A 27,085-nucleotide genomic window follows, 5' to 3' on the forward strand; every position below is an offset into this window, starting at 1 on the left:
AACATCTTTACTATTCCAAGCACTCACTTCTGAAAAGAAGCTACCCCAAACAAAAAAGCCCACCTGTGGTGGGACTGTTTCTTCTTCTTTAATTTTTTTTTTTTTTTCCAATTATTGTTGTAGAAGTGCTTAAAATAAGCTTTATGTCAAACAGGCAAAAGGAAACAGAGTCTCAGAAAAGCTTTCTTCCTTTTGAAGAAGGGACTAGCACTCAAACCAATGTTTTGGACATCATAGGTAATAACTATGGAAATAAATGTTCTCTGCTGATCTGAGCCCAGTGTCACTCATACACCCACCAGCAGTTTAGGCCAGGAGTATTTTCAAAATGAAGTGCAAAAGCGTAACTATATTACGCTTTAAAAAAAATCACACACAGCTTAACATAAGTGCAAGAATTGTTTCTAAAATAATGCTAATTGTACATATTCCTTTCTATTTCTTAAATAAACGTCTGTAAAAAATAATAAATTAGGTGTTTTCTACATCAGATATATTTAGAGACTAAGATGGCAGTCAAAGACTACTTTGGCACTAGGGTAAAAAAAAAACAGGTTATTGGATTCTGCATATAAAAATATTGCTGGCTGTCTATGTTTGAAAATGCCTTCTGATGCAGTTCCTTAGAGTGAGAGGTAGGTTAACAGAAAATGGCATCCAGAAACACGAGACAGCCAAAATAACTCATCAGCAACTTAACCATGTGACAAACCCAGGGGCAACTTGGAGCCAGCTATCGCCTGTAGAGTCTGCCAAGAAGCCAGATGCCATCACCAGAAAAACACCTTCCAGACCTCAGCATCTGTGTTCTGGGAGTGCTCCCCATACAAAAGGAGAAGAAGGGAAAGGTGTGTATACTAAAAAAAAAAAAAAAAAAGAGTACATACACATTAAAGCTACTGTTCTTTGTAAATAAATAAATATTAAAAAAATATATGTTTTTGCTGAAGACAAGATCCCTTCAAGTTATCAGATTAAGCATTAATGCTAAAAGTGCGTGTTTTATTTGGTTTTGCAATATATTTGTGTAGATGCTACCCGTTAAAATAGTGAATTTTATAATTATCTTTCAATTAAATTTGAATGTCTCAGTACTGTTTTCACAGTTTGTTCTAAGAAAATGTTAAGAAATTAAAGTGAGTTTTAGAGAGGTGCAAGTAAAGTGCGAAAGAGGGAAAATCTCTCATTTCCGCATGTGCCATGACACAGAGAACAGTAGATTGCTATTTAAGAACCAACAAGTAGGCAACATGAACTTAACTCATACATTTATGCTAAATAACAGAACTACTTGGCTTTCTTTGGGTTTGTCTGAAATGATGTTGATCAAATAGGGCTACAGGAAGTAGGAGTGATATTTAGTAAAAAAGGTTTTGATTTAGAAAGAATAAGGAACAATACACTACAAAAAAATATTTTTTATCTCTCGAAAACAGGTGGCTTCAGATATGTGCATGATTTCCATTTAACAACATCATTTTTTTTCTTTCCCTTTTTTTGTATAGGCCTAACCTCTCCATTCTGGATGTAACATTCTGATTTTGAAACACTTAACATTACCCTACAGCAGTGTCTGCTCGTTGTTAAGAGTGTGAAAGGCCTCTACCTCTTAAAACACTGCACCAAATACCTTTGCAAAAGGCCTTAAGGTGTAACACAAGCAGGCAGCCAATGAATTATCATAATTAATGTCACACTAACAAAGTCTGTTGCAGTGATTATTTATGTACTTGTTGGCTAATGTGCTCTCAGATTTATTACAGCCTAATACGTATGGGCAAACAAACTATCTTGAATTGGTGAAAATACAAATACATTCTATGTTCACAGGCATAGTTATAAGGCTTCAGTTTTCCACATACGTTCCAGTGTGGATGTACTGAAAAATATTTCTAAAAGAATAATTTTATCCCTGATCATTCTTGTTCTTTGCTGAACTATTAACATGTGTATTTTCAGTCTCTGTTACTGCTATTCTACATGATCTCATGGGAAGTTTTCATTTGGCCCTAAATTCCACTTAATGTCTATTTCCTTAGGATATACAAATGTCTGTTTTGCTCTTCTCTAATGCTGCAATGTAGCAGATACCTGAATTTCATCACCAAATGCCTGCTGGTTCCCAACTCCTTTTACTGATCACAGTTTCTTTGTACTGGTTCAGAAAAAGAAAAATCACTCTCATAGCTTCTACTGCCCTGCTGTGGATAATGGCCAACCTATACCAAAGATAAAAGAATTTCTACACTTTTTAGATACTGCAGCTTGTATTGTTGTAGCACTGCAGAGTCAAGATCGCCTTATGCAAAATAACAGCTTTATTTTGTTAAAAGGGCCTAACTTTAAGTGGACCGTGGAATATTTATGACTCTCAGTAGTCCTTTGAAAGAGTTATCTTATGTTTTTATGCCGATCATGGGTCAGAGGTTCAAATCAGCACTTCTTTCTGTCACTCCTTATATGTTTTACTATAATTTACAGCTCAGCAAGAGGACTCATAAAACAAAAGTGTCTATTTTACTTCAGCAACTAATTCTAGATAATCAAAGCTTTCCAGCAAAACAACCCAGCATGAAACTCTGCGTGGAAAATATGCAGAGAACAAAGCGTTTTGTCAAATAACACATCTCATGATGTAAACACATATGTCTCTTATAGGAAATTTTATCGCTTCCACATTATCGGCACACAAAAGGAGCATTCTTGTCGCAGACCTGGTGCGACTGTGGAGTCATCGTCATTGGAAACAAGAGCCTGATTAGGTTCCCACACAGATATGAATAGATTTTCTTTTTTTAGTGTAATGCTGCCTTTCTTATTTCTTAAACAGACCAGTAATTGTGGCTGTAAAAACAGTGAATTGTGTTTGGACGACATTTGTTTCTTCATATTTTTTTTAGCTACCCAGCGACACCAATTATCCCATATGGTTGTCCTCTTCTGGAAAGTCTGAGTTAATCCACAGCTGTGAAGATGAAGATGGACACAGCAGGCTCAAAGTCTGGTGGGTCCCTTGTCTGTTAATAAAGTCCGCAGTCTGCTGGACAGATGTTAAGAGGATCTGTTAAATAAGTCAGTGACAAAGATCCAGACTTCTGCTGGGGAAAACAATTAGCGAGACAGTATCTATTCCTCATAGATTTTCACTTTTTGCTTCATCTTTTACATAGGCAAAATGTCATTATTTGATAGAGAACCGTCCCACAGTATGTTTAATAGTCCTACTCAAAATATGAATGAACTAAGATCCATTGGTGCGTCTTTTGAAGAAGTGATAGACTTTTTTGTCCTTGACTTATTCATGAGTGCTACAATGGTGCAGAACTAAACTACAAGTTTGGTTTTATTTGTCATGGTATGCACTTGTATTGGCAGAGCTGAATAAGTGTAGTCAGCTATAACATATCCATTTCAATTTTCATTGTAATGGCGAATGTGAACTGAATATGAAGTTACCATTAGATTAATCTTTCTTTAAATGTTATTAACATTTCTTATATTTACATCAAGGATTTACAAAGAATACATTCTGGTCCCAAAGATAATGCTGATATTCTGGGAAAAGGGAAGAAGGAAGAAAATGAAATGGCAGCAATATTCATGTTCAGAGAACTACTCTCTCTTCCCTGCCCACACTTACCATCATGGCCTGACAGCATAGATATCCAATACCAAAATCTCTCTCAGTTATAGTCATGTAAATTTGGAGAACACTGCACAGCTAAAATACTTGCACCAGTGCAATACAGATCTAACCTGCCTTCAGGCACATATGCATTAAGATGCTCTTAGAACCATCTATGTTTCATTTTGAAACTCCGTTTCTCATTCTCTTGACCTCATCCTGCTTTGACAACAAAGTAGAAATGTCCATCAAAACAGCTCGCTCTGCTTTGCTGCCTAAATGGAGGCAAGTCTCACTTATGCATTATTCCTGAGATCATGTTCCTTAGAAATCAAATGGCTTTGATTACAATGAATTATGACAATTAAATACAATCTGTCAGCAACTGCCTGTTCAGAACCTGTTTACTGTAAAGCTGTGGGCAAAGCCATGAAAGAATGCTTAGAGCTCAAACAAATTATCAATCACTGCAAGTTGCTAAGACAATGTACATAATTTGGCACCTGGTCATTGCCTCTGTAATACCGTATTTTTTTTTCCCTTAGAAAGTAAAGCACTTGGTTTACTAGTTTTACAGCATCTTGACAAGTTTTCAAGGCAATGTCACACCACTGCCCTACGAGGCTGCTGGAAATTTTTAATGAGACAGTATCAAAATTACAAAAAAAAAATAAAAATAAAAATAAAAATTAAAAGATGTATCCTAAAATTTACACAATTAAACTTCAGTCAATACATTAGGTATCTCACATCAACACAGAATATAGGTAACATTGGCTGTACTGGAATAAAATAACTCATCTCACAAATGCCCAAGTGTGCGGTATTTAAATTAGACTTTCAGGTTTTTTTCAACATGACAGAGTCAAAAATCTAACCCTGTAATACTGGTCCTATGGCCCTCAGAGAGAAAACTACATTTCTGCCATGTCAGAAAAGAAAAAAGGAAGGCCAAGAGCTCATCAGGGGGAACAATGTAACAGCTACTAAATATGTGTATGTATATATATATATACATATTTTATTATTATTATTATTTTGAAAGCCTTCTGTAGTGAATAAGGAGCTCCTGCGTTCTGAAGAGCAATTCCCTTGTGAAGCCACTGACTGAGGGAAAGGCAAAAAATCCTCACTGACTTGGCGGTCGTGTCTCACCTCATTTCACTTTTTTTTTTTCCTTTCCAAACAGACTGAGTGTTGGTCTGCTGAGAATATGATGCTAAGCCACTTTTCCTGTAGAGTTTTTAAACTGGGCCTCTGAGAAAGGGTTTGTTACAATTCAATGACTGAAGTAATACCTTTGTCCATCTGAGCATTAAATGGCCCATTGAAATACAGCTTAGTTAGAAAGAATGTCACTAAATGGCGCTTTCTAATTTTTTTTTTATTATTATTATTCCTCTCCCAATAGATTACAGCCTGGATCTGAAAATGCAGTTCAATCATTTTTGGTTGCCTCTCAGGTCAGGCCTTCAGCCAGTGTTAATTAAATGTAGCCCCTTTAGAATACCAGAGGTTAAATGAGAGCAACAAACCAGTCTTCTTCAGAATATTGCCTGATGTTCTCCAAAAAGCTGTAATCTTTTTGGGAGTACCCACATTTAAATATGAAATAGTCTCAGCAAGGAAAATTTATTGGGGTGGGGAGAATCCTTGCAAAATGCTGTTTTGTCTGGCAGTCAGTAATCACAAAACATTAAACACCTATTTCCATGCAATATAACATATATATTGTGTTTAAATAGCACACATCATAAAGGAAAGTGCTGCAGCAGACAATTTAAGCTGTAGCAGCACAATTTTCAAGTTGATAAAGTGAAACTATAAAGAATCAATGCATAAGTCAGACAGCTTCCATATCTAATACTCTTCCTTGCAGCTATTAGAAGTTCACAGTTTTCTCACTACTAGGCATGAGCATTCGTATACCTTTAGTTTCATGTCTTCAGTCACATTTTGTTGTCTGTTACATACAATTTGGCCAGACCATGAAATTGAAAAACAGCTGAAATTGTCTTTTCTCAACCTAATGATTTTAAATGAGAAAGGGAGGCTTTTTTGTAAGCTGTTTGTTTCCTGCACTGTAAAAAGTTTCCTAAAGTATTTGCAACGCTTCTACTATTAAATTGTTTGAAAGAATGCTTTTTTAAAATACCGCAATTAGTCTTGTCTTTCTGAACATGACTTACAGTAAATAATCCTCCTTGACTATCTCTTTGTCCCAAGATTCCTTAGAAGAACGCAACCAAGCGATAATTCAGCATTATTGCTGCTTCAGTGCACTAATCGCTTAAAGAGCAGCAAGGACCCTATGCTCACTGCCACAAGGCTCCTACTGCCTCCTGGCCTAAGGCAGACTTCCCAACCCAGCAGCATCCAGATGTCAAGAGGAATATCCAGGTCCTGATGCAGCATGCTGCTCCATTCCAGTATGGCCTAAACATCTGTTTCATCTGCTGGCGTACAACCTGCTGAATACACTGAGACTGCCGCACAAAGTAGGGAATTGAATTAGGGCGGGAGTGAAATACTGCAGTTGCATTGCTTCATATCACTAAAAAACTGCACGCAAAAAAAAAACAGTATAAAATGTTTGGAACTCCAAAACTGCAGTTTGATCATTTCGTATGATCTCTCTAAGAAAGAAAAGTCAAGGCAAGTAGCGGGAATGAGAAGGTGATGATTAAAAAAAATCCTTTCTATGCAATAGATGTACTCATCATCATTTTCTCCTGACAGAGGAAAAGGCCACAGCACCTTTGTTTGCTCATCTTACTAATATTCCCCTGGTTTATTTCTTTATGTTGTAAAAAAGAGGAAAAAAAAAGAAAAAGCATAGAAGTATGTTACGCACAAATTTCTTGCCACAGTTATAATAGCTGCCCTTCATAGAATATACTTTAAAATGAGGTGAGCTTAGCCTTCTACGTAATTTCTTAAACATAGTAACTCAGGAGTTCTAAAACAGTATGTTTTGTCTAAAAAAATAACAAAAATAACAATAAGTAAGCACAGACATTTTATCTTGAAGCATGACAAAACCAGAAAGTATTTCAGTTGATCTAGGTTAAGTTCTGATAATAAAGGAATGCTAACTGCTCTCATCTCTCCCACTTAAAATATCTATTTTCTTGCATTCGTGCTAGCAACAATAATGGAATAGTTTGCACACTACCATGCAAATTCTTCGAGTCTTTTATGAAAGCAAGATCAAAGCCAAAACAGAGCACATTTTTAGCTGCCTTTTTCTCTCAAGAGGATGACCTAATGAGAGGTAGTTTAACCACGAGTCTTCCTCTGCCATTGCAGAGCAGAAGCACTCTCATGCTGCAGCCTCCTTTGTCTTTTCTCTGCCAGCCTGAAAAACACAGCTTCTCTTGGTGTGCCAGGAAGCAGGAGCACAGGCTGCAGGAGACACCAGCACTTCAGTGTCCCAGCTCTGCATGGAGTGAGCCCCTGTATCCAGAGGCAAGGAGCTGTGCCCTGAGTGCTGCCACTGACACAAGCCCTCTGTGAATCTAAGTGCCTGAACAAGGTATAGCTGAGTGAAATTATAAAGAGTCCCTGTTAAAAGTAAGGTGTGAACATCAGTAAAAGTCTTTTATTGTGGAATAATACGTAAAATATCAAGGAAAAAAACCACAATAATTTAAGAATATGTAAGAACTTATCAAAGTCTACCACCATTTCCTCTAAAAAGGACAGCACAAATATCAATAAAATCTTCCTCTAAAGCACAAGGATGCTAATTCCTTCATTTAAAGCTGTCAGATTACCAATACACTACTTTTTGATCACACATCTCCTGTAGCTTACTACAGACAGGAAATAACACAATTATCTTATCTTTGTGATACTGCCAGATTATATGTTGTAGCACACATCCTGGAAATTGGCAAAAAATCTTTAACTTCTGCATGATTCTACAAAATAACCTCAACATATCTTGCTTAAAACCATCCTGTATTTGATATAGAATAAAATACACAAATAAAATGCAAGTACATTTAAACTCAAATACTCTTGATATAAAAACTCTTGATATAAAGCCAGACACAACAAAGGGCAACCGTATTTGCTTGGGAAAAGGAATGAAACGTGAAGTGAAAAGAAATAGTAAAAAAAAAAAAAAAAGGAAAGGAAAAAAAAAAGAATGAAACTTTATTTAAAATATCCAGTATTTCAGAAACCATGTGTTTCGTATGTAAAAAAGGAATTGGTAGTAAACGGATGAGCTTTGTGAGGAAAGTCAGGATTTTCATCCTGGCTCGTGTCGGCAGGATTATAAGCAATTATGAGTAACTGCTTGTTGAGCTGTATGAAATGAGTTGGTGAATGAGTTTCCTCATGTCCATGTCACTGGTACAATGGCCAGCAATATAGAAAGCCCTGGTTGAAGGGGTATGAAAAGGTAATTATTCTAATAATCCAACAGGGCTTAAATCAGTTCAGGACATAAGATGGCTGTGTAATTGCTGGGCCCTGTCGATTTGTCAACGTGGTTAGGCAGAAATAATCTGAGGCTTAAATAAAAGAAAAAGAAATCAGAGCATAGGAAAAACAAGTAGCAACAAAACTTCTCCAGAAATACTTCTTAACATCTGGCATAGGTTGGTACATGCATTCACTGTCTGACCACTCAGAGAGAGAAATCATCATACACAGCTATGGCAGTATTTCCCTGTATGGAACTGTAACGATAGAAAACAAGAAAACTGAATGCTTACCCACCACTGCTAATCATACCATGAGGCAAAAGCGCTACAATTAGATTTCTGCAGGCTGCCGTGACAGAATAATGAGATACCATCCCACTAATAAATGTGCGCAAGGCAAGAAAGAGGAAGAGTTTCTCTTTACCTCACACTATCTCTCATAATTGCTGGGTCCAAATCCCCATCTTGTGAGAAGACACCAAGGCAGCGCCACAATTAATTTTCAAAAGCACTGTTGGGGTTCAAAGCTGAAATGTTTTTATACTTTTGCAAGAGATACAGGGAGTTCATACGTAGCCAGCAACCATTCTCTTATTTTCACTAGCAAAAATAGACAGGAGACAGAGATATAATAAATATGTACTGGCTCTACTGATCAGGAGAAGCTTTATCAGTCAGCTGGGGCACATCTGGGAAAAAAGTCACTCAGGTGCATCTCAAGCATCCCATTCAATTAACATACCATTAAAAATGGTTCGTCCCTGTTCAGCCTGCTGCGTTACCTGGTAAGTCAACATATTTAAATGTGTATTTAAATGCAGAAAACAGTGAAACATTTTCTTTGTGAAGCAGAAAACAAGCCCCATTTACAGGTATTTTAAAGCATTAAAAATAATTGTGCCTTACAGGCTGCTTAGCAGATCACTCACACTGATCTTTTACTGTATATTTAGAACTTCCTTCAAGGAAAATTAAATAATTTCCTTAAAGGAAGTGCACACAAAATTATGCAAAACATATTCAAATGGGCTTATAAAAATTAAATCTAAAAAAAATCACATTTACAACTCAAAAGCAGGTAACTGGGAATTTACTATTGCAAATCCATTGTACACTTATGTGTTTTATATCAGCAAATGTATATTTCACATAAGCCTTCCACACATTCTCATGTGTGCTGGGTATGATGCTATTTCAGCAGAAGCGCTGGGACCAGATTAATATAGTTATGAGGCCTGATCTTAGCCCTCCCCTAGATGCTGAAGACTCCAGTAGAATAGATGGCTGGTACAGGATGAATAACGGTGAATAATTCCCAGATGTGCTGTTTAATAAAGATAAAACTAGTTAAAAACTGTTGACTTGATCTCTTCCTAGTGTGCAGAAAAAAATGGTGCAGTTCCTTCAAAGGACCTGACCTCTTTTCATCACTCACTTCACTTTAATATAATAAAATAAATAAAATACCAGAGGCTGGGACAACATACTCTCACTATTCCTGAACAGGGAATGCTTCTTCGTTTGTTTTCATGCCTACCTGTTCGTTGTAATTCAAGCACAACTCCAAAATACGGGCTTCATAGTGTTGACTTCAATGAATTTTGTGAATGATTTCTTTGCTTCTAGAATAACCTCTTAATACTGACATTTAAGCATTCTTATCTTCCCCTTTTCCTTCAGATGCTCCTCCCTCCAGTGCCTTTCCTTCAGGACTGATATACAAGCCTTCTGTTGTGCCCCATAGTCATATGCGACCTTCATGCTGATCCTTAAGAGGAGACAGTTGATTCCAACACTTTCTTCGATTTGGGACATATTCTACTTTCTCACTCATACGGATTCTGAAAACATCACAGACCAAATACACTATTCCTCTATTCCATAATAGCAACAATGGAAAGTGATACATTCTATAATCAAAGACCCTCCATAATAAGGCATGTGATGACATCAGCCCACAAATCTTTAAAATTCTTTTGTTTCCTGTGAGCACACACACACTGCACGTGTCTGTGTGTCTATACTTGAAAGTTCTCATCTAACTATCCATAGTCTTACAGATTTCACAGCAGATGAAAGGTAGTTTGTTTTCACTTTCTATAGCAACCAGAGAGGAAAGAATAACGATACAAAGGAGTATTTTCATTTGTGTAGAGAGCTGACAATGTAAAAGCATCTTTGTTATTAATCTGATTGCTGCTAAGTTTCTAAATGTTTGAATATGCTAACACCTTCACGGAAAGAATCCTTCGTGTTTGTAATTTGTATCCAAATTAAGCAGCTTGCTCTATAGGCATCAGAGCTATAAATTCTTGAAACATATTCACTTGCAGCTAATTCCTGTAAGGCATACACCATATACATTTCTAGAAAGTTAGAAGGAATCCAACTGCTAGCTCAGAGCATGCCTCACAGTCAGCCTGGTCCCCAGAGGGATGCCACAGTTTTAAAAGAGCTTTAAAAAACGTGCTTGTCCCCTGACAGCGTGCTAGTGCTCTATCAGTAAATGCAGCAGTAACTTATTTGCTTCCTAGTGGCACTCCAGGGAGAGCGCTTTGCAAAGCGCAACTACTCTAAGATTGAGCCTGGGCATTCAGCTGAAGCCCTGGGCACTTCAGCCCACAGGGGCTGCCAGTGGTTAAGGAAGCAAGAATGTCTTGTTGATGCTCTGGACTCAACCTTCTCCAGTCACTAGGGGTTGAGCTTCTTCTGCCTTGGTACAGACTGCGGAGACTCAGCAAACCTCCTGCAATCCAGGCTATAAAGATGACATCCTTCTAACCATACAGGTTTCCTGATAAGTGAGTTTATTTCTATGTCATTTATGATCCCAGTGGTAAATTCTCTCAACAGAGCATGAGGGCCTGGAAGTCAGCAGTCCTGTTTGCTAAGATCTAGAGGTACAAAAGATGGGAGCCAATCTGATCCCTAGCTGCCAGACTGAAAAATCTTCATGCATTGGAGAAGAGAATGGGTGCAGCACTTTGGATGGCAGAGGGCTTGACCATCTAAAGCGAACAAAGAAAGCCTCACCAGGCTGAGTGACAGCCTGGCAGTCAGTGTTTTTCCTGCAACAGGGGGAGCACAAGCCCGGGACTTAGCTTTGCCACATCCAAGGGAGGTATTAGAACTGCTATAGACTCTGGAAACAGCTTCTTTCTTCAACATTGCTGTAAATTTTTTATTACATAATGCAACACTATTCCATTAAGCAAGAATAAAAATAACAAAGCGTTGCTGTTTAAAGAAGTTAGGGGCATTACACAGGTGAGAAAAGGGTCTTGCAGCAGTAATGCTGCTGGCTGTAAGCAGCTGATGACTTTAGATAATAGGTTTGTTTGTCTGTTTTTACAAAACTGAAGAAAGTAGGGAGATTCCCTCTTGTTTTATCAGGAATGCCATTACTGGAGGAGCCAGGAAAATTCTCCTGGCAACAATTTCATCAGAACTGATAAGTTACTGCAAAAGTCTCAATTTTGATGGGCTGTTCTTTCCTCATGAAAATGAGTCTGTGAGATAATTTAGGGCTGAAGATGAGAAGGAGGAGGAAAAAGAGGGAGCATTAACAAATTCTGCAAATAACTGAGGCTATATGATAAAATACTGACTCAATGACATCATTTTCATTGATAATGTCACTGACATAATTCAACTTGATAACACAGATATTACACTTAGACATAAACATACAAGCAGAGAAAGGCATAAGTATAACTATTTCATTGATTTTAATTAAATTTTCTTAAGTATTGCAAGCTTGGCGTATTTTTAATTTTATTTTCATTAAAGGGCTTGCTTGGTCTCTCAGAGCCCTAATAAAAACCTTCTTTCAACGCCTTTCTTTCCCGTGCTACAACCTACATTTCTACATAAGAAAAGGACCAAAATATTTAATTTACTACTTCTATATGCTGAAATTTGCACACACCATTCCCTTAATTTAGGCCACTATTCACTGTATCATAATAAGGAAGATTCTGTTAAATTATGCCCACCTAGAGCTCAGTAGTCTTTGAATGCTAGATAAAATCATTCTGTAAGGCTAATGAAGACAGAAACTCTGTCTGTAACAATATTAAGTTTGTTTTCTCTAGTGATTCGAAGAAGTGAGCAATCTGTCAGTAATACATTGAGGGAAATTACTCTGTCTTGTAGGAATTCCCGCTGACAGTCCACTCACTTGCAGTGCTGACCCAAACATCTACCTGCTGACAAACAAATTACAGTGTCTAACTTTGAGAAGGTAACTGGCTGTTTTTTAATTTTGATTGGTCTCACCAAATCTCTTTCACAATTATCCAATCTCCATTCTTCATTGTGTTAAAAAAAAAAAAAAAAAAAAAAAAAAAAGGAAACCTTATCGTTTCTGCGCTTGAAAAAATTATTATTGCCTACTACATCCGAGAGTGTTATGCCAGATAAAACTGTTAAACTGTGTCTAACCAACATTAAGACTGGCAGCCCTGCCAGTGACTGACTGGGTGAGTGAACACATTACTGAGACAGCATTGTAGAAATTAATTTTCTTCAATAAAGTGATTTTTAAGGCTCATATATTTCACAATCTAAACATATGTCACTGTTTCATAAACAAAATAAATGGATTAAAATAATACATTACCAGTATGCTGACACATGGAAATATTTTAATTAGAAATACTTAAGCTACGTGATATTTAACTGCTATATTTGTAGAAGAGGAGTATGCATCATTTAATAAGACATAAGGCAGGTACATCACTTTGCATGATGTGGTACCAGAGTGGGACCAAATCACCTTGAGTATAAGCTATCACTATCAGATCACATTAGACCCACTAAAAATTGCTTTAAGGTTACAACATATAGAGGAGACTCCAATAAGAGAAGCAGTTCCACTGAAACAACTTTTTTCATTGAAATAAGAAGTCACCAAGATTCTAGTTTCTGAGAATAATATTTCTTCATAAAAGGCCACATCTAACATCTTAGCTATTTAAAGGCTGTATTTACATGAATGTCACATTACATTGGCCTCTTTCCTGCACATTCTTCTTGACTTACTTTAAGAACCAGCACTAAAATAGCTGAGGAAAGCAAATGTCAACTGTGTCCTGAAATTTATATGTGTGAGAGAATTGGAATAAGTAGGAATGTAATATATTGTTTACTGTACTGAGTGCCCTCTGTTCTCCAAAGGTCAAAAGCATTGTAACCTTAGAGTTACAGTTTCTGATTGTTCCCAGGGTTAAATACATTATCAAAATTAATGGTTCAAACCCCTCAACCTTCAGATATATGAGTATTCATGCCTCCATCTGCCGAACTATTCAACTAAAAATAGCATTCTTTGGCCTTCACTCTACTCATATTGTGCCCCTGAGGCAGGCTATGCAATGCTTCAGCGGTGTGCTGGATCCACACCCAGCGGTATAACAAAAGGTCATTTACTTTGTTTGCAATTAGAAGAGAGTATGAAAGGATAGGATGAGATAGGAGGGGAGAACAGAAGTAGATAAACACATGTTTAGTTAAAACTTACATTTTTTAAATCAATTATAAAAACTTCAGGCCTCAAGAACACAGCTGCAACTACAGTCAAGACTTGCCAAGGTTCATTAGGGTTGTAAGCGATAAATTTTAAGGGACAAATTACACAAATAGTTTAGGAAAGAAGTTATGAACCAACGCTTTTTTTGTTTGGCTTTTTTTTCCCAGAGCTTGCTTTGTTTAGGAATAACTCCAGTTAGCATCATTGTAGTGCTTCCATTTCTATCAACAGTTTATCAGTTGTGGTTGAGAGAGTTGCAACATTTCCTTATTTAGCACATAGACAGCTTTGTAGAAGCATATAGGAATGAAGGCAGATTTTTAAACCATAAAGAACACATGGTAACCTTCCTTGTCTGAAAGTAAGGATGTATAGGTGCCCCCTCTGCTCCAGTGAGACTTTCCAGTAACAAGGTTACTGCTACCACAAGAGTCAGGGAAATTCATTTTATGATCAAGTTCACTCTTGTAGCAAGGTTACTCCTCACACATATCTACAATCAGTTAATATTACTGCAATCATTTGGGAATTAAGGACAAAATTTAGGGAAATGCAAAAGGAGAGAAATGGAACAGAAGGTGGGTAAATAAAAGAGAAGAATGAAAATTATTGTTTCTTTTTGTCTGCTCTCATTGATTAATTTTAAAAACAACCAACTTTTATTGTAATGTGCATCAGAACTGGTTCACACACCCCTATCCCCCAACAAAGTAAGTGAAAAAAGAGGAGGCTACAAGCTTGAAGATGATAAAGAATTTCCACTGCAGGTAGATATAGTTTTGGGAATACAATGTTGCAAGTAGTAGTAATTCTCTAGTAAAGCTGAATCATTAGAACTCCTGCAAAGCTTGTTTAATTGTGATAGTTTCTAGTCTACAAGTTCTCCAAACATAGATACTGCGCACACACTCACATGTAGTAACAAAACTAAACCTGCAAATTAATTAGCTATTTCTCCCACTGGCTGAAAGAAACAGATTTCTGATCAGTATTTTAAGCGCTTGGGAAATACTCAGATACCATGGTCACATATTTATGTAAATAAATAAGTGGGTGGGGTGCATGGAAGCAAGACAGAGAAAGAAGGGGGAAGGGAAGCAAAGATGAAGAAATGAGCTGAAATGCTACGCCCTTAGCAGTTTTCATGATGCATCAGGTATAACAACAAATTCCCTCCCACAATCGTACCTAAATAAACTTTTCTTTTAGGATACACTTAAGGAAATTACACAAAGAAAGCGTCAATACTAAGAGTCAATAAACTTCAGCCAATTCAACAATCAGATGAGCAGGTACCAACTGAAGGCCAAGTACTCTATTATTTAAGTCCTTATGAACACAAAATATTTAAAAAATTGAAATGCCATAGAAGTGAAATTCAAACAAAATAGAAAGGGTGGGGGAAATAAGCCAAAACACTCTTTCACAATAAGTATTTCTGAAGGGAAATTTTATACCCTCAAACATTTTTGAATTTATGAACATCATTTTCTTCAATGGTTCTTTTCTCTATCTGTGCATATTATTTTTAACAGCTTGGCCTATAATTTCTGAAAATTAACAAAAATGCAGTATTGCTGTAGGTTCTGGTCAAAGCTGATGTGCAAATAGATCTGCGGGTCCCGTCTATAACTGCTAATGGGACTTTTGCTTCAGTAAGTATGCAGATACAGATTTTCAAAGGATACCAGCTAAAATTGAGTATCTGGTATATTTCCTTTTGAAAATCTCCTCTTTAGTTTAAACTTTGTCTAAGAGACAGTCTTTATATATTATTATGACCCAGAAACATTCTGGGAGATCTTGCTCTGAAGTGTCAGGGTGTTCCCTTTCCAAGTTCTGCTTTTAGGTTTGGTCGGATGTAAGCTCAAGGGGTCTTTTCTGACAGTTCCATGGGTGAAAAGTGAGTTTTGGTCCCATTCTTACTTATCCTAACTCTGCAATAAGAATATCAGCAATGGGAAAAGATGAGAGGGTTTTTAATTTGCTTTGGTCCCTCTGGAAATAAAGGTATAATTGCATAAGGGTAAGCAAAATAGATATTTGGAGATTAACATGGCAATACACCGCTACTCTAGGCACAATTTATTCCTACTTTGTATGTGAACCGAACTCTAACAGAGGTTTCAAAGGTTTACTTGCAAATAGTTACATGCATCTTTAATGGCCTTTCCTCTCATGTTCACTGTCACTTCCTTTCCACACATTTTAACTCTGAAAGCTTTTGACTGTTTCTTCATTATTTATGACATTGTTGTGTCTTTTCTTGTGAAATTAAAAACTTCTTGCCACAAAAGCTAGCTAACAACACGGCACATAAATCTTCCTCTCACAACATATCAGTACTTCTATGCCAAAAATGACCAAACCAAGCATCCTGACTATGCTTGGCATTTGACCAGCTTAATGCACAGAATGGTAGAGATTACCTAAATACAGAAGCCAAAAGAGTTTGCAATTTATTGTATTGTCAACCCCACGCTGTCTGTGAAAAAGCCTCGGTAACACTTCAGTTTTCATACACTCACTGCCCCAGCTAAAGGTAGTACCATGCAGATACAGGGGAAAGTCTAAATGAAAATAAAATGGAAAAAGACCTCTGAACATGTCTCTTACCAACAGGTCGTGTAATTAAGAAAATACCATTAATTCTGCTTATGTAAAATACACAGAATAGTGTCTTTCACTTGGAGTATCAAGGTTGAATGCATGTTGCTGTATTTGCAGTACCATGAGTACATAAGGTGTTAATCCTCCTGGGCTGTGCTCAAAAAATATTTAACATTCAGGCTATTATTTAGCATACAGCTGGTTAGCAGTTTTCCCCTAAAATTTTGGCTTCGATCCCACATTTTTTTGTTCTGGCACATACCTGGAGCTGTAAAGGGCTGAGTCCAGAAGCAGCAGCAGCTGCCATTGTTGATGGAATGAACTGCACAGGGTAGTTATCACCTGTCGGGAGAACAATGCGTGCAGGTTCAGACAATGAGCAGAGAATAGCAGCAGACAAGTGCAAACATGGACCTAGGATTGCCTGTGCTCCACAGCACTCCTCTAAGCCTAAACATCTGCAAAAACAAAAGGCTTTGCTGGGCACGGACTTGCCATGCTCCCTTGGAACTTTTTTGTTAGCAGATAGCTGGTAGGCAAACTGGCAAAACATAACAAAACATTTTTGTTTTTCAAAAGCCATGTTCAAATCAGGCGTGTAAACTTGGGCACAAAGTGGGACTTAAGGCCACAGACACACAAACAAGATACCCTAGGAAACCCCAGTGGCTCCAGAAGGGAGAAAAAATGTCACCACGTTTCCTAAAACAGGATAAATTTGCTGCAACCCAAGAAATTTCAGCCCTGATTAATACAGAGTACTTTCCCTTCAGTATGAAGTAGCTCTTTCCTGGGAAAGCCACCTAGCTGACTTAACACAGGTTGAGGTTGTCTTTGTTTCCACAACTCCTTTCAGATAGCCAATGACAAAAGTCAAACTAAATTGTCTAAAAAATAGCTGTAAATACAATTTTAGCTACCCCTTACAGCTGAGACCCTACTCAACGCTAATAGATGAAGTAGTTGTTCAGTTATACAAAGATCCAGACCCCAAACTCTCTGAGTTCTACTTTCTGGGAACTGAAAATGTATGCCCTCTGCATAGAGAGGACAGGAAATACTTTAGAAAATATATATTTTCTATATATAGAATACTATTGATCAAAAATAAGTGCAACGTGGTGTCACACAGTGCCATTGAGACTCTTAGTCCATGTAAAGAGTGAAGGAATGCTGGAGCAGTTGATCAACAGAATTTGTAATGTAAAAATTAATACAGAGATGGATAAATTACATGTAACTGTGACTTAATGGAATATTGCTTTGGCTCAAGCTTCTTATTGAAAGTCAGTTATGAACTATCTGTAGCCTACATTTTAACACTGCTCTTCTGTACATTGTTGAGATTTATAATAATCAGCCTGTTTTGTGTTAACTTTTCCATGCTGAAAGCATAATGTAAAAATGAGGGAAAATATCACATCCAAAATGAAATAATCTGGACATTCCAAGAGTTAGATTATTTTTTTTTTGTCAGCACCCTCAAATAAATGACAATACCCAAAGTCTTGGCAGACACTGGATTTCTCAGAACTCTTCTTATTTACCACCTGAAGTGCTATTGTGTTCAGTTTGTTTAAAACGTTCAGTTGTTTCACTTTTTTAATAAATTGTACATGTCTAATCTGCAAGGTCTCTTTGCATCATATCCATAATACCTCATCAGACCATTGAGCACAGTATGTGCTTGTACACAGTCCAGTAACAATTGGCTTCTGATTGCATATGGAGCTCTGCTACAATGCATTCACTAACACTATATTGAACTGGTGTCCTATGGAGTAATGTTCAAAATATCTCCTCTTATTTTCCCCCTTCCATGAGGTTGATTTTAGTTTGCAAAGATGTTGGTGGTTTTGTTGTTTTTATGAGGTTTTTTTTTGTTTTTTGGGGGTTTTTTGCTTAAAAAAAAAGCAACAAAAAAATCTAGCTCCTTTCTTAAACTAGTAAAGCTGTCTCTTTGTGGTTAAGCAGTTCTACTCATCTCTTTGATATTTATATGAAATTATCTGAATAAATAAGACCCTAATCTAAGTTAAATAACGTTTCTTTCAGAAATATTTTACAGGGTTTTAAAAAAATCACAAAGATGTTGAAATTAACGATGCTTTAAATGGGGGGGCGAGGGGGGAGGGGGAAGGGAAATAACCATCCAAGTCATCAGCATGGACTGTCTTGCAGAACATTTTGGAGGCATTCTTTCTTTAAATATCATGAATAATTCATTCCTGTTCCACACAGCAATCTCTTCGTTCTCCCTCCCCCTCCACATATACTTTTTAAGTTCAATACCAGTTGCTTTATTTGTACTAAAACATTTTCCATGTCAAACATATTTTTAAAAAAATCAAACTCTACAAGAATTCCCCGCGGCACTCCTTTTTCACAGCTGTCACGCTCCTATGGTTTGAAATAGCCAGATATTTTACACACACGCATACACACACCCCACACACGGGCAGACACACGGAGTTTTTAGCTTCACAATTAATTTAACAGTATCTCTACCACACCCTATAGTGTTCTCTTGCTCACCTGCTGGCTACAGTACCTTCTTTTGTTAAAGGAAAGTATAATTTCATAGTTATGCCATTTATTTATTATTAACACACCACACCATCCCTTATTTTTTTGTCCTTATTTTAATACCCTAAATTATGGTTAAGTCCTGGTGTGTAAGCAGCGTCATTACGCTGAGAACAAAAATTAATACTCTGTCAGCCTTGGAATACTTTGCTGACACAAAGCAGTAAAAGCAGAGCAAAGGTATTTTAGGGGTTTTTTTTTCCTCCCTTGAGGAAACTGAGCATGCAGGGAATTGACTGGTTTTAATTTTTAATTACAGAAGGTACATATTTCCCCCCTCTAACTTTCTCAGTGCAAGAATGGATCAAGAAGCTTCTCAGTAGCTGTCTTGGCAAGAAATCAGTCAGTGCATTGTAGCAATTTTTTTTTTTCCAAATTTTTCCCTCAATTTGGAATGCTTGCATGAAGATCTATTCTTTTAAATTTGAACAAAAGAAGACAGAGCATGTTCAGACAAGTCTGCTTTATGTACCAGGGTATGCTGGCCTTTCATAACCAGGCCTAAGAAGAATGCCAAAAGAAGAAAATCTGTCATGTTTTGCAAACCAATCTCTTCAATCTCCTTGCTGTGTTGATTGTCTATTTACATTTGGCTGCTGCTGTTTATATATAAATTGGTGTTTACAAGCTACGGAAAATCACACCAGACTTCTGTTTCATTTGTCAGGTTGAGCAACATTTTCAACAGAATAAAAGCAGCATAAAATTGTACCATGCTATTCCGTGTAGAGATAACATAAGTGTTCTTCAGTTTGCCTTGGATTAAGGGAGGAAGCGTACTGGATTTTATTTATAGGATGTATGGACTTACTTTCCAGATCATGGCTTTGCGAGTTGTAAGGAAAAGAAGGAAGTTTGGCCAACAGAAGAGTCAGCTCTTGTGTGATTCACAGGAGGGGAAGGCTTTGGTTTATTACCAATCTTTCCTAAAATATGATTGTAAGACATAAACTGAATCTCCAAGTTTTCAGTTTGATAACGGCTTACCATTTGGGGATTATGCCTTAAAACCTGTCTCTTCACATATGGATCTTGAACAGCCATTTGCACATTATCCTTATGCAATCATAGAATAATAGAAAACAGGGGTGGAAGAACTGTGCCAGATCACACACAGCAGGACCTCTCCTCCCAGGCACAGTAAGCAGACAGAGGAGAGCGTACTGCTCCTCACAATGTTGTTGGGACACAGCAGAGTTACAGATGCCCACCCCTTCTTCAGGATTGAATGAAAGATTTACAGAGGTAACAGATAAGGCAATACTATATAGCATCTCCTCTGTCTGATGACACAACATTAGTTCTTCCTGAACAGGGAGGATCTGAGCGGGATCTGAGAGCCACAGCATTGACTTATTACCATCCTCGCACCACAGCAAAATCAGCTGTACAACGATTGCCTGCTTGCAGGTAAAAAACTGTAGTGCAAATCCCAGTTGAAAATATTCAGCTGCCTACTACCACTTCCTGCTCTCACCTCAACGTTTAGGAGTGAGCCACACATAGATTGCAGCAACAGATCCTGAAGGCTACAGATTCCTTATTGCAACCACTAAAACCTAACAAGGAACACATGACAGACTAGATCAGTGCTGGGGAATTTCCATCAGAAATGAGGCTTGTGCAGCACCTCTGCCATGTAAAAATACACATCCAAATCAGTACACAGCTGATTCTGTTCTCACGTGCCAAGAGGAACAGCAGCTTGTGGAAACACAGTACTGCGTTATATAAAATATGAGCCATTTTCAGCTTTAGGAAAAACTTCTGAAAGGCCTGTTCCAAATGGAAATGGCAATGATGAATATCAGTGTAACCCAACGGATCTAAGAAGATGCTAGCTACGCACACTAGTTACTGTAATCACCGAGTTTAATTAGCTCTATGACAAATATCTCATAGTGCTGTTTCTGAGGTCCAGCCAGATGACAATAAATATGACAGGTTTTTTTTGTCACGTTTCATCTAATTTTTTTGCTATGACTTCAAAGTACTCAATATTTACGTGCTTCACAGCAAGAACAGAACAATGACAAAAATTTAACTGCATTTCTCATTATTTTTGCCACTGGCCTAGGAAAACAGTCTGAATTTTCACATTTCATTATGTTGCTAGCATAGAAAAATCTCTTGCAAATTATTTTAGTATATAAAACAGAATGACCTAAGCAGGCAGACAGGCGTTGTTTCTGAATCATTCTAATCATGATCTTTATATACTTTCTGCATTCAATAAAAAGATATGCTTTGAAAATACACTGCAGCATATTACTCTGGAAACCCATTTAAATAGATGTTTACACTCCCCCTGCCTCAAAGTCTCTATTTTCAATAATCTATTTCATAGATACTTTCCACATCTGATAACTGACAGAACACAAAACACTTGTAGAAGACTATTGTGCAAAAGTGGTCATTGCTTTCAAAGTCACCTAAAGCATTGCTACACAGCCAGCATGATCCAGCTCCTGCCCAGCACGAACCTCTATCTTTCCTCTCTAACCATCCTACTTTCATCATCCTCATTTCCTCCTATTCACAAACCTGGAAAGAAGTAACTCCTGAGGCACTGCAAAACAGAGGCAGGAGCTATCTTCCTCCTTATAGCACTCAGTGCCATTTTACCCATGGCACCAGAGGGGAAACTCTAATCATATTCAAGGATACACTGACTTTTTGTGGGCTCGTGCAGTTAGTTAAGTAAGGGAAAATTTGCAGTGCAAGAAAAGGTATAATAACACTTCTGTTACCCAGCAGTTCCAAGTAGTAACTATCATGGTCACAGTCAGAAAGCTAGAATAGTTGCTTTGCTGTACTTGGAATGCAAAATAATCATAATAATTGTGTGGCACCTCTGGGCAAGTATTAGCTTCCTAACAGCTGCCTCACTCAGTTTCCCACTGGAATAAGGGGCAACCCCATAACCAGGTACTCTGCAAGGCTCGTCAAGTGCCTGCAGGTCAATAGTCGCAACAGTCATTTGAGATGCAAGCACCCTAAAGTTTTAATTAATCCAGTATACACTATAAATACTGAAATATGTATAAAAAATTAATTAGGTGGTCTATGCAGCTCTGATTTCTCAATTAGTACTTACCATGCCGGAAAATTATATTACATGACTTTGAGATACGTAACGAAGCACGGGACTTTGGGGCTTTTTTTCTCTAATGTAATTATTACTTGTCATGAGTTCTTGCTAACTTCTGGCTCTTTCACCTCCTACACTGCCAAAACATGAGGGAAGAGAGCTACAGTCACCTGATATGTAGATCCAGCCAGGCAGTAGGAAACTGTCCTGTCAGATACAAATAATAGCCATACATCAGCAATTCTGTGAGTCTTCTATTCATAATATTTTAGAGCCCAGGAGTTCAGCAGGCATGTTCTGGAAGGGCCTCAAAATCTGTATAATTCTCTTTCCTTCCTAGAGTTCCTCCCCTTGAGGATGTAACTTACTGTAATTTGTTACATTTTCCTACTTATGTTTAAATGCAGGGTTTAAATTCATATTTGCAACAGTACTCAAGCTGATATCTTGACACTGAGCTAAAGAGACATGAACTTGGTTCCCATTTAGCCCATGAAAACACACATGCATGGACTTACACAAATAATCATAACCCTACCTGCGCATCAAGGTCAGATTTCTTATCCTGGCCATCATGGTACCCTAATGTGGATACGCTGCTTCCAAAGCAGAGATGGCTTATATCTAGCCCGTTCTGTGGGCTAAGAAAGTAAATGTGCACTCCCAACCATTAGACATTTCCTAATTGACATAGAGTTTCAAAAGTGCCCAGCTCCCACAACTCCTATTACTGAAATCCCTTTCAATGTCATTTCTGAATGCCAAGGAAAATCAGCACTGTCAAAACTTAGTCTTGCCAACATCATCTAGAGTAAAATGAAGAAGCAAAAACCAAACAGGCTGGCAAAAAGAAAACTGTAATTCTCTGAAGGGTTAATGCATCTCCCTTCTTTCCTCAGAAGTATGAGTCTAAACTGACAGTTCTAGAGGTGAAACTTTCATTTCTAACAAAGCTAGATGAGTACAAGCAGTAGCAGTCAAGTTCATAAATATTCCTCAGAAATGACTTTGAAGAACCTCTCTATGAAAAGTGTAACTTAATCTCCAGTTTCATTAATTCCTAAGCTACTGTGCTGAGTGCCAAAAATAGGAATTAATCAATAGAAACTGTAGTTATGGTGTGTTTTTTTTAATCATGACCTCTCTCCAACAGAAACAACTAACCTGACTGTGCCACACTTGTTGTAGAGTTTAATAAATATATTATAAATATAAATACTCTCATTTCTTGCCAGCCTCTGAGCATAGCCAGATCATTGTGACTATGGTCCTTTATTAGCTTCAGCAGGGTACAAACTACTAACATAGCTCTGTTCCCGATAGTTCTGTTCTGAGATATCTAGGTCTTGATTTCTGTCTGTGTTTCAATCTTTTAACAATTATTATATGCTTTTTTCTTTTTTTTTCTTTTTTTTTTTTTATTCCAGCAGATAAGGAAGACAGCTTTAGGCTTCTGCAGTGAGATCAACAGAGTCACAGGTAAACCAGTACAAGCTTGATTAAGAGTTAGAACAGGTACTGTAAAGAACACCCTGGGATAACTGCAAAAATCTGTTCCTGTGCAGAAAATCATGCTGGTATTCTTCCTCCAGAGTTACTGCCGTACCAAGTAGCCTACAGAGCCAAAAGCAAAATGAAGCAATTTGACATGCCACCTTTCAGAGGGGTGAAGAACCAACAGTTTAATCATGAAGTGTGACTGACTACTCAGAAAGCTATTCCAATTAAAATGAGAAAAGCAAGAAACTAAAACACAGGCCTTCTCTCATCTGCAAGATGATAGGTATTAGCCAGGGTGCTGCAGACAGTTTCTACAACTGGCAATTCTTATCACATCTTTGGAGAGAAAATATCCTACATCTTGTTCCACAAGTCTTGTAAGGTGGTTATATGTGTGAATGAACATCAGCCTGTGCCATCTAGAGCCAGCTGCCTTTCAGAGCTCCATTATCTGTTCCTGCATATAGTGCCCCAGCAAGACAAACTGGAAAAGAACTTGGGGAGTTTCAAGACTTCAGATAAGATAATTAAAAGATTCAGTGTTTAAAAATATTTGGTGTTTAAAGAGGAATGTCTCTAGACTAAAGAGGCAGATTTGAGCTGGACAAACGGAAATGCTTGCTGAAATCCTGTTTGGCCTCATTTCTTCTAATATTAAGTAAACTTGCTAGAAGAGATTTTAGGTTCAACCTGGCTTTTAATTAGCACACTGTTTATATCATCTATTTTGAGGCTTTACTTTGGATACAACCCTGCTCCTGCTGCAGTCAACTGCAGAAATACCACTAATATCAGGGGGAGCAGGATCAATGCCTTACTTTGTACATTTTATATTTCATGTCAAAAAAAGAAACTGGTATTTATGTTTTGTAGTTATTATCAGGTTAATATGCTAAAGGCAGCTTGACAGGAAATTAATGAGTAAAATAAGGTGGCTTCTTCTGGACTGAGGTCACTTACAAAGAATGCACAAATGAAAATAAGGTTGACTCGTATTTACTTAACTATCTTCCTACATTGAATTCCTTTGGCAATGTGTCTTTAAACATTTAAAGCCCTGTTTACAAGGAGGCTCTGAAAGTAGCTTCAAACCATTATATCCCTAATTGAATTCCCCAGGAGTCCTGTAAACTCAGAGGAAAAAAGAAAGAAATCATAACATTTGCTAAATCATCTCAAAACATATTTCACTGCAAGGTTATATGACCTGTTACAAGTCTGATGAATAGGATTGAACTACTGAAACCTTTTATTATTTAGATTGAAATCAAACAAAAAGTTGCCCATTTGAAGTCTGATAATTAAACTATGCTTGCTCTGACTTTTATTACTAATTAAGAGTAACAATTTTGGCACAAGACAAGTATACTGAAGATAACACAATTAATTACGGACACATAGCTTTTGTACAATGGCACAGGGCAGAGCAGATGCAAATTAGCACACTAGTAGGCCAATATTTAGAAAAAATGACTTTGGGAGAAATTATGGTTAAAAAAAGACAGAACGTTTCAGTAACTAATATTCCATCTACATCCTTCAAACTAGAAGCCTTTTGAAGTGGAGCTGCAAAACTTCACACTATTTCCAACCAGCTATGCCAGTAGCATAGTATCCTCCATATGAGACAGATTGCATAAAAAGCTATAGTTAATATCTTAAAATGTTAAATAGCTTCACATCCCTGTCAGCTTACCTGGCTTGTAAGTTATTCCTGGGGGGAAGAGGAATCCCTGCTGGGCTGCAGCAGCCGCTGCCAGTGTCCGCTGGTCGTGTGGAAAAATTGGGATCATGAGCGGAGGCATGTGACCCTGAACCTGCTAAACAGAAGAGAGTCTCTGATCAGAAATAGCACAAATTTGTCTTGACAGGTATTTCTGCAGTACTGATAGTGTTCTTGTGTACACACAGTCTCATGGAACCTTCTCCTTAATGTAATCCCTGCCAATTTCACATTATCACATCAAAGCCCTCAACTAACATTGTTTTCCTTCAGTGTCAAAGGTGTAGCAGTCTCAGTGAACTGCACACTTTCCTACTTCTTGCTAGGTTTTTTGTTTTCATTTTTAGTTAACATTCTCTGCCCTGGCACGAGGTAAAAAAGTATAAAACCTTTGAAACATGCCATAGATTCTTTAAAAAGAAGAGTGGTGTGCATTTCTGTTAATTTTTCACAAGGCTGCTTATCTTTGGTCATGGACAGCAGAATGACAAGTATTTTAGAAGTAATCTAACACTGCAGTAGCCACTCTGATGTTCAAATTTTAGTATCCTTAGGGTAATTTTAATTCTGAGATCTTACAACATCGTATTTTTCTTCACAGGTCAGGTACATCATTTCAAAAATTCACTGCAGTATTAAATAGTCTCCTAGACAATACTCCAGCTCTTAAGATTTAAGGCTCCAACATCTTGGCACCCAATTAAACTAACGTACTTTGCCATACACACCTCACTGTAATGTATAAATTGCTCATCTGTCTAAGCAGTTTTATAGTTTTATGCACTATCATGTACCTTGGCAATTATGGAGCTGCATACACGGAGCATTTCAGAATAAAACCTACTATATCAAATTTAATTTGACCTTAATAAATGTATCAAAGAGTACAAATGTACAAAAACAGAACGTTCTTCACTTTGTACTAGGATTTGCATTCAACATTGAGAAAACAGGAGATGTGACAGAACTGTGTCTGTTAAACCCACTTTTTTTTCCTAGTACCTTAATTTATGCTACATATGACACAATGGCTAGGATCACTAGGAGTTTTTATCCATCATTTCTGAACCACACAGCCACCCAAGTGCTTGACTGCAATTTGTCTGATTAGTAGTTAAGTAAAAATATATTGATTTATGTATCAAAGATAGAAAGAAACTGCTCTAGACGGAAAAAAAAGTTTACCTTCATCCCAACATAAATCAAATACTATTAAAAAGTTAAGGTACACTTCAAGCACTTTTGTTTTCATTTTAATTCCTAAAAAACTTTTTTTTTTTTGGTCAAATCCCATATGGTGACCTATGACACTGTTTAAATAGCGCCAAATTTTCTTGTCATATCCCCATTACATTCATAACCATTGATGCAGTGCAGAAATGCTACTGTGTGTGTCTATGAGGGTTAATTTACCAACAACTCTCCTCTTGGGAAAGCCCTAAGATGTAGGTTAATAAAGGTCAAACAAAAAATAAACACTTTACAGTATTTTTTTTAAATCCATTTCTCAAGAAAATCAACTTATAATAAAAAGGTCTTTGTGCAATTACTGCTATGGCACTGGGGCGTGAAAGAAACTCGCTTTGAGCAGCTATTTCTTTCATTTTAGCTGAGGTAAGCCTGGCTGTGCGTTTTAGGTTATGAGTTAAACTTGGTTAGATTGGAGTTGATCCCCACGTGCCCAGGCCAGGCATTTACCTCTGATAAAATGGAGTATGTTTTGCTGTATGGTGTTACTTTACACTGGCTCTACAGGAGTCCAACAAATGAAAACACAGTCTTTGTCTGATAGAAACAACTGCAGGATATTGTAGAATTCAAACATAATACAATTAACAACCATTTTCCATAGTTTCCAAATGCCATCTAATCAATGGACCCAAGATTTCACAAATATCCCCTTCAATTGCCAAGCACAGCTGGTATTTCAAGGGAAATTGCACAGGTACAAGACACTAACACAAACTCAGAAGATTCAGGAAAA

The 27,085-nt window shown here is 37.3% G+C and overlaps 1 protein-coding gene across 3 annotated transcripts in view; it reads right to left on the reverse strand.

The window, feature by feature from the left end:
• Nucleotides 1–27,085, reverse strand: part of SOX6 (SRY-box transcription factor 6) — a gene marked incomplete at both ends in the record, with an annotated part of 220,615 nt that overhangs the window by 63,648 nt on the left and 129,882 nt on the right. For 2 of the 3 annotated variants that reach the window (XM_079536794.1, XM_079536793.1), the window contains 2 exons: nt 16,464–16,543; nt 25,075–25,189. In XM_079536794.1, the coding sequence (XP_079392920.1) occupies nt 16,464–16,543; nt 25,075–25,189 (195 nt within the window). Of the gene's footprint in view, nt 1–16,463; nt 16,544–25,074; nt 25,199–27,085 lie in introns of all 3 variants that reach the window. The other variant, XM_079536792.1, reaches the window with a different exon arrangement.

Source organism: Tetrao urogallus (assembly GCF_951394365.1).
Source record: "Tetrao urogallus genome assembly, chromosome: 6".
NCBI classification, from domain to species: Eukaryota; Metazoa; Chordata; class Aves; order Galliformes; family Phasianidae; genus Tetrao; species Tetrao urogallus.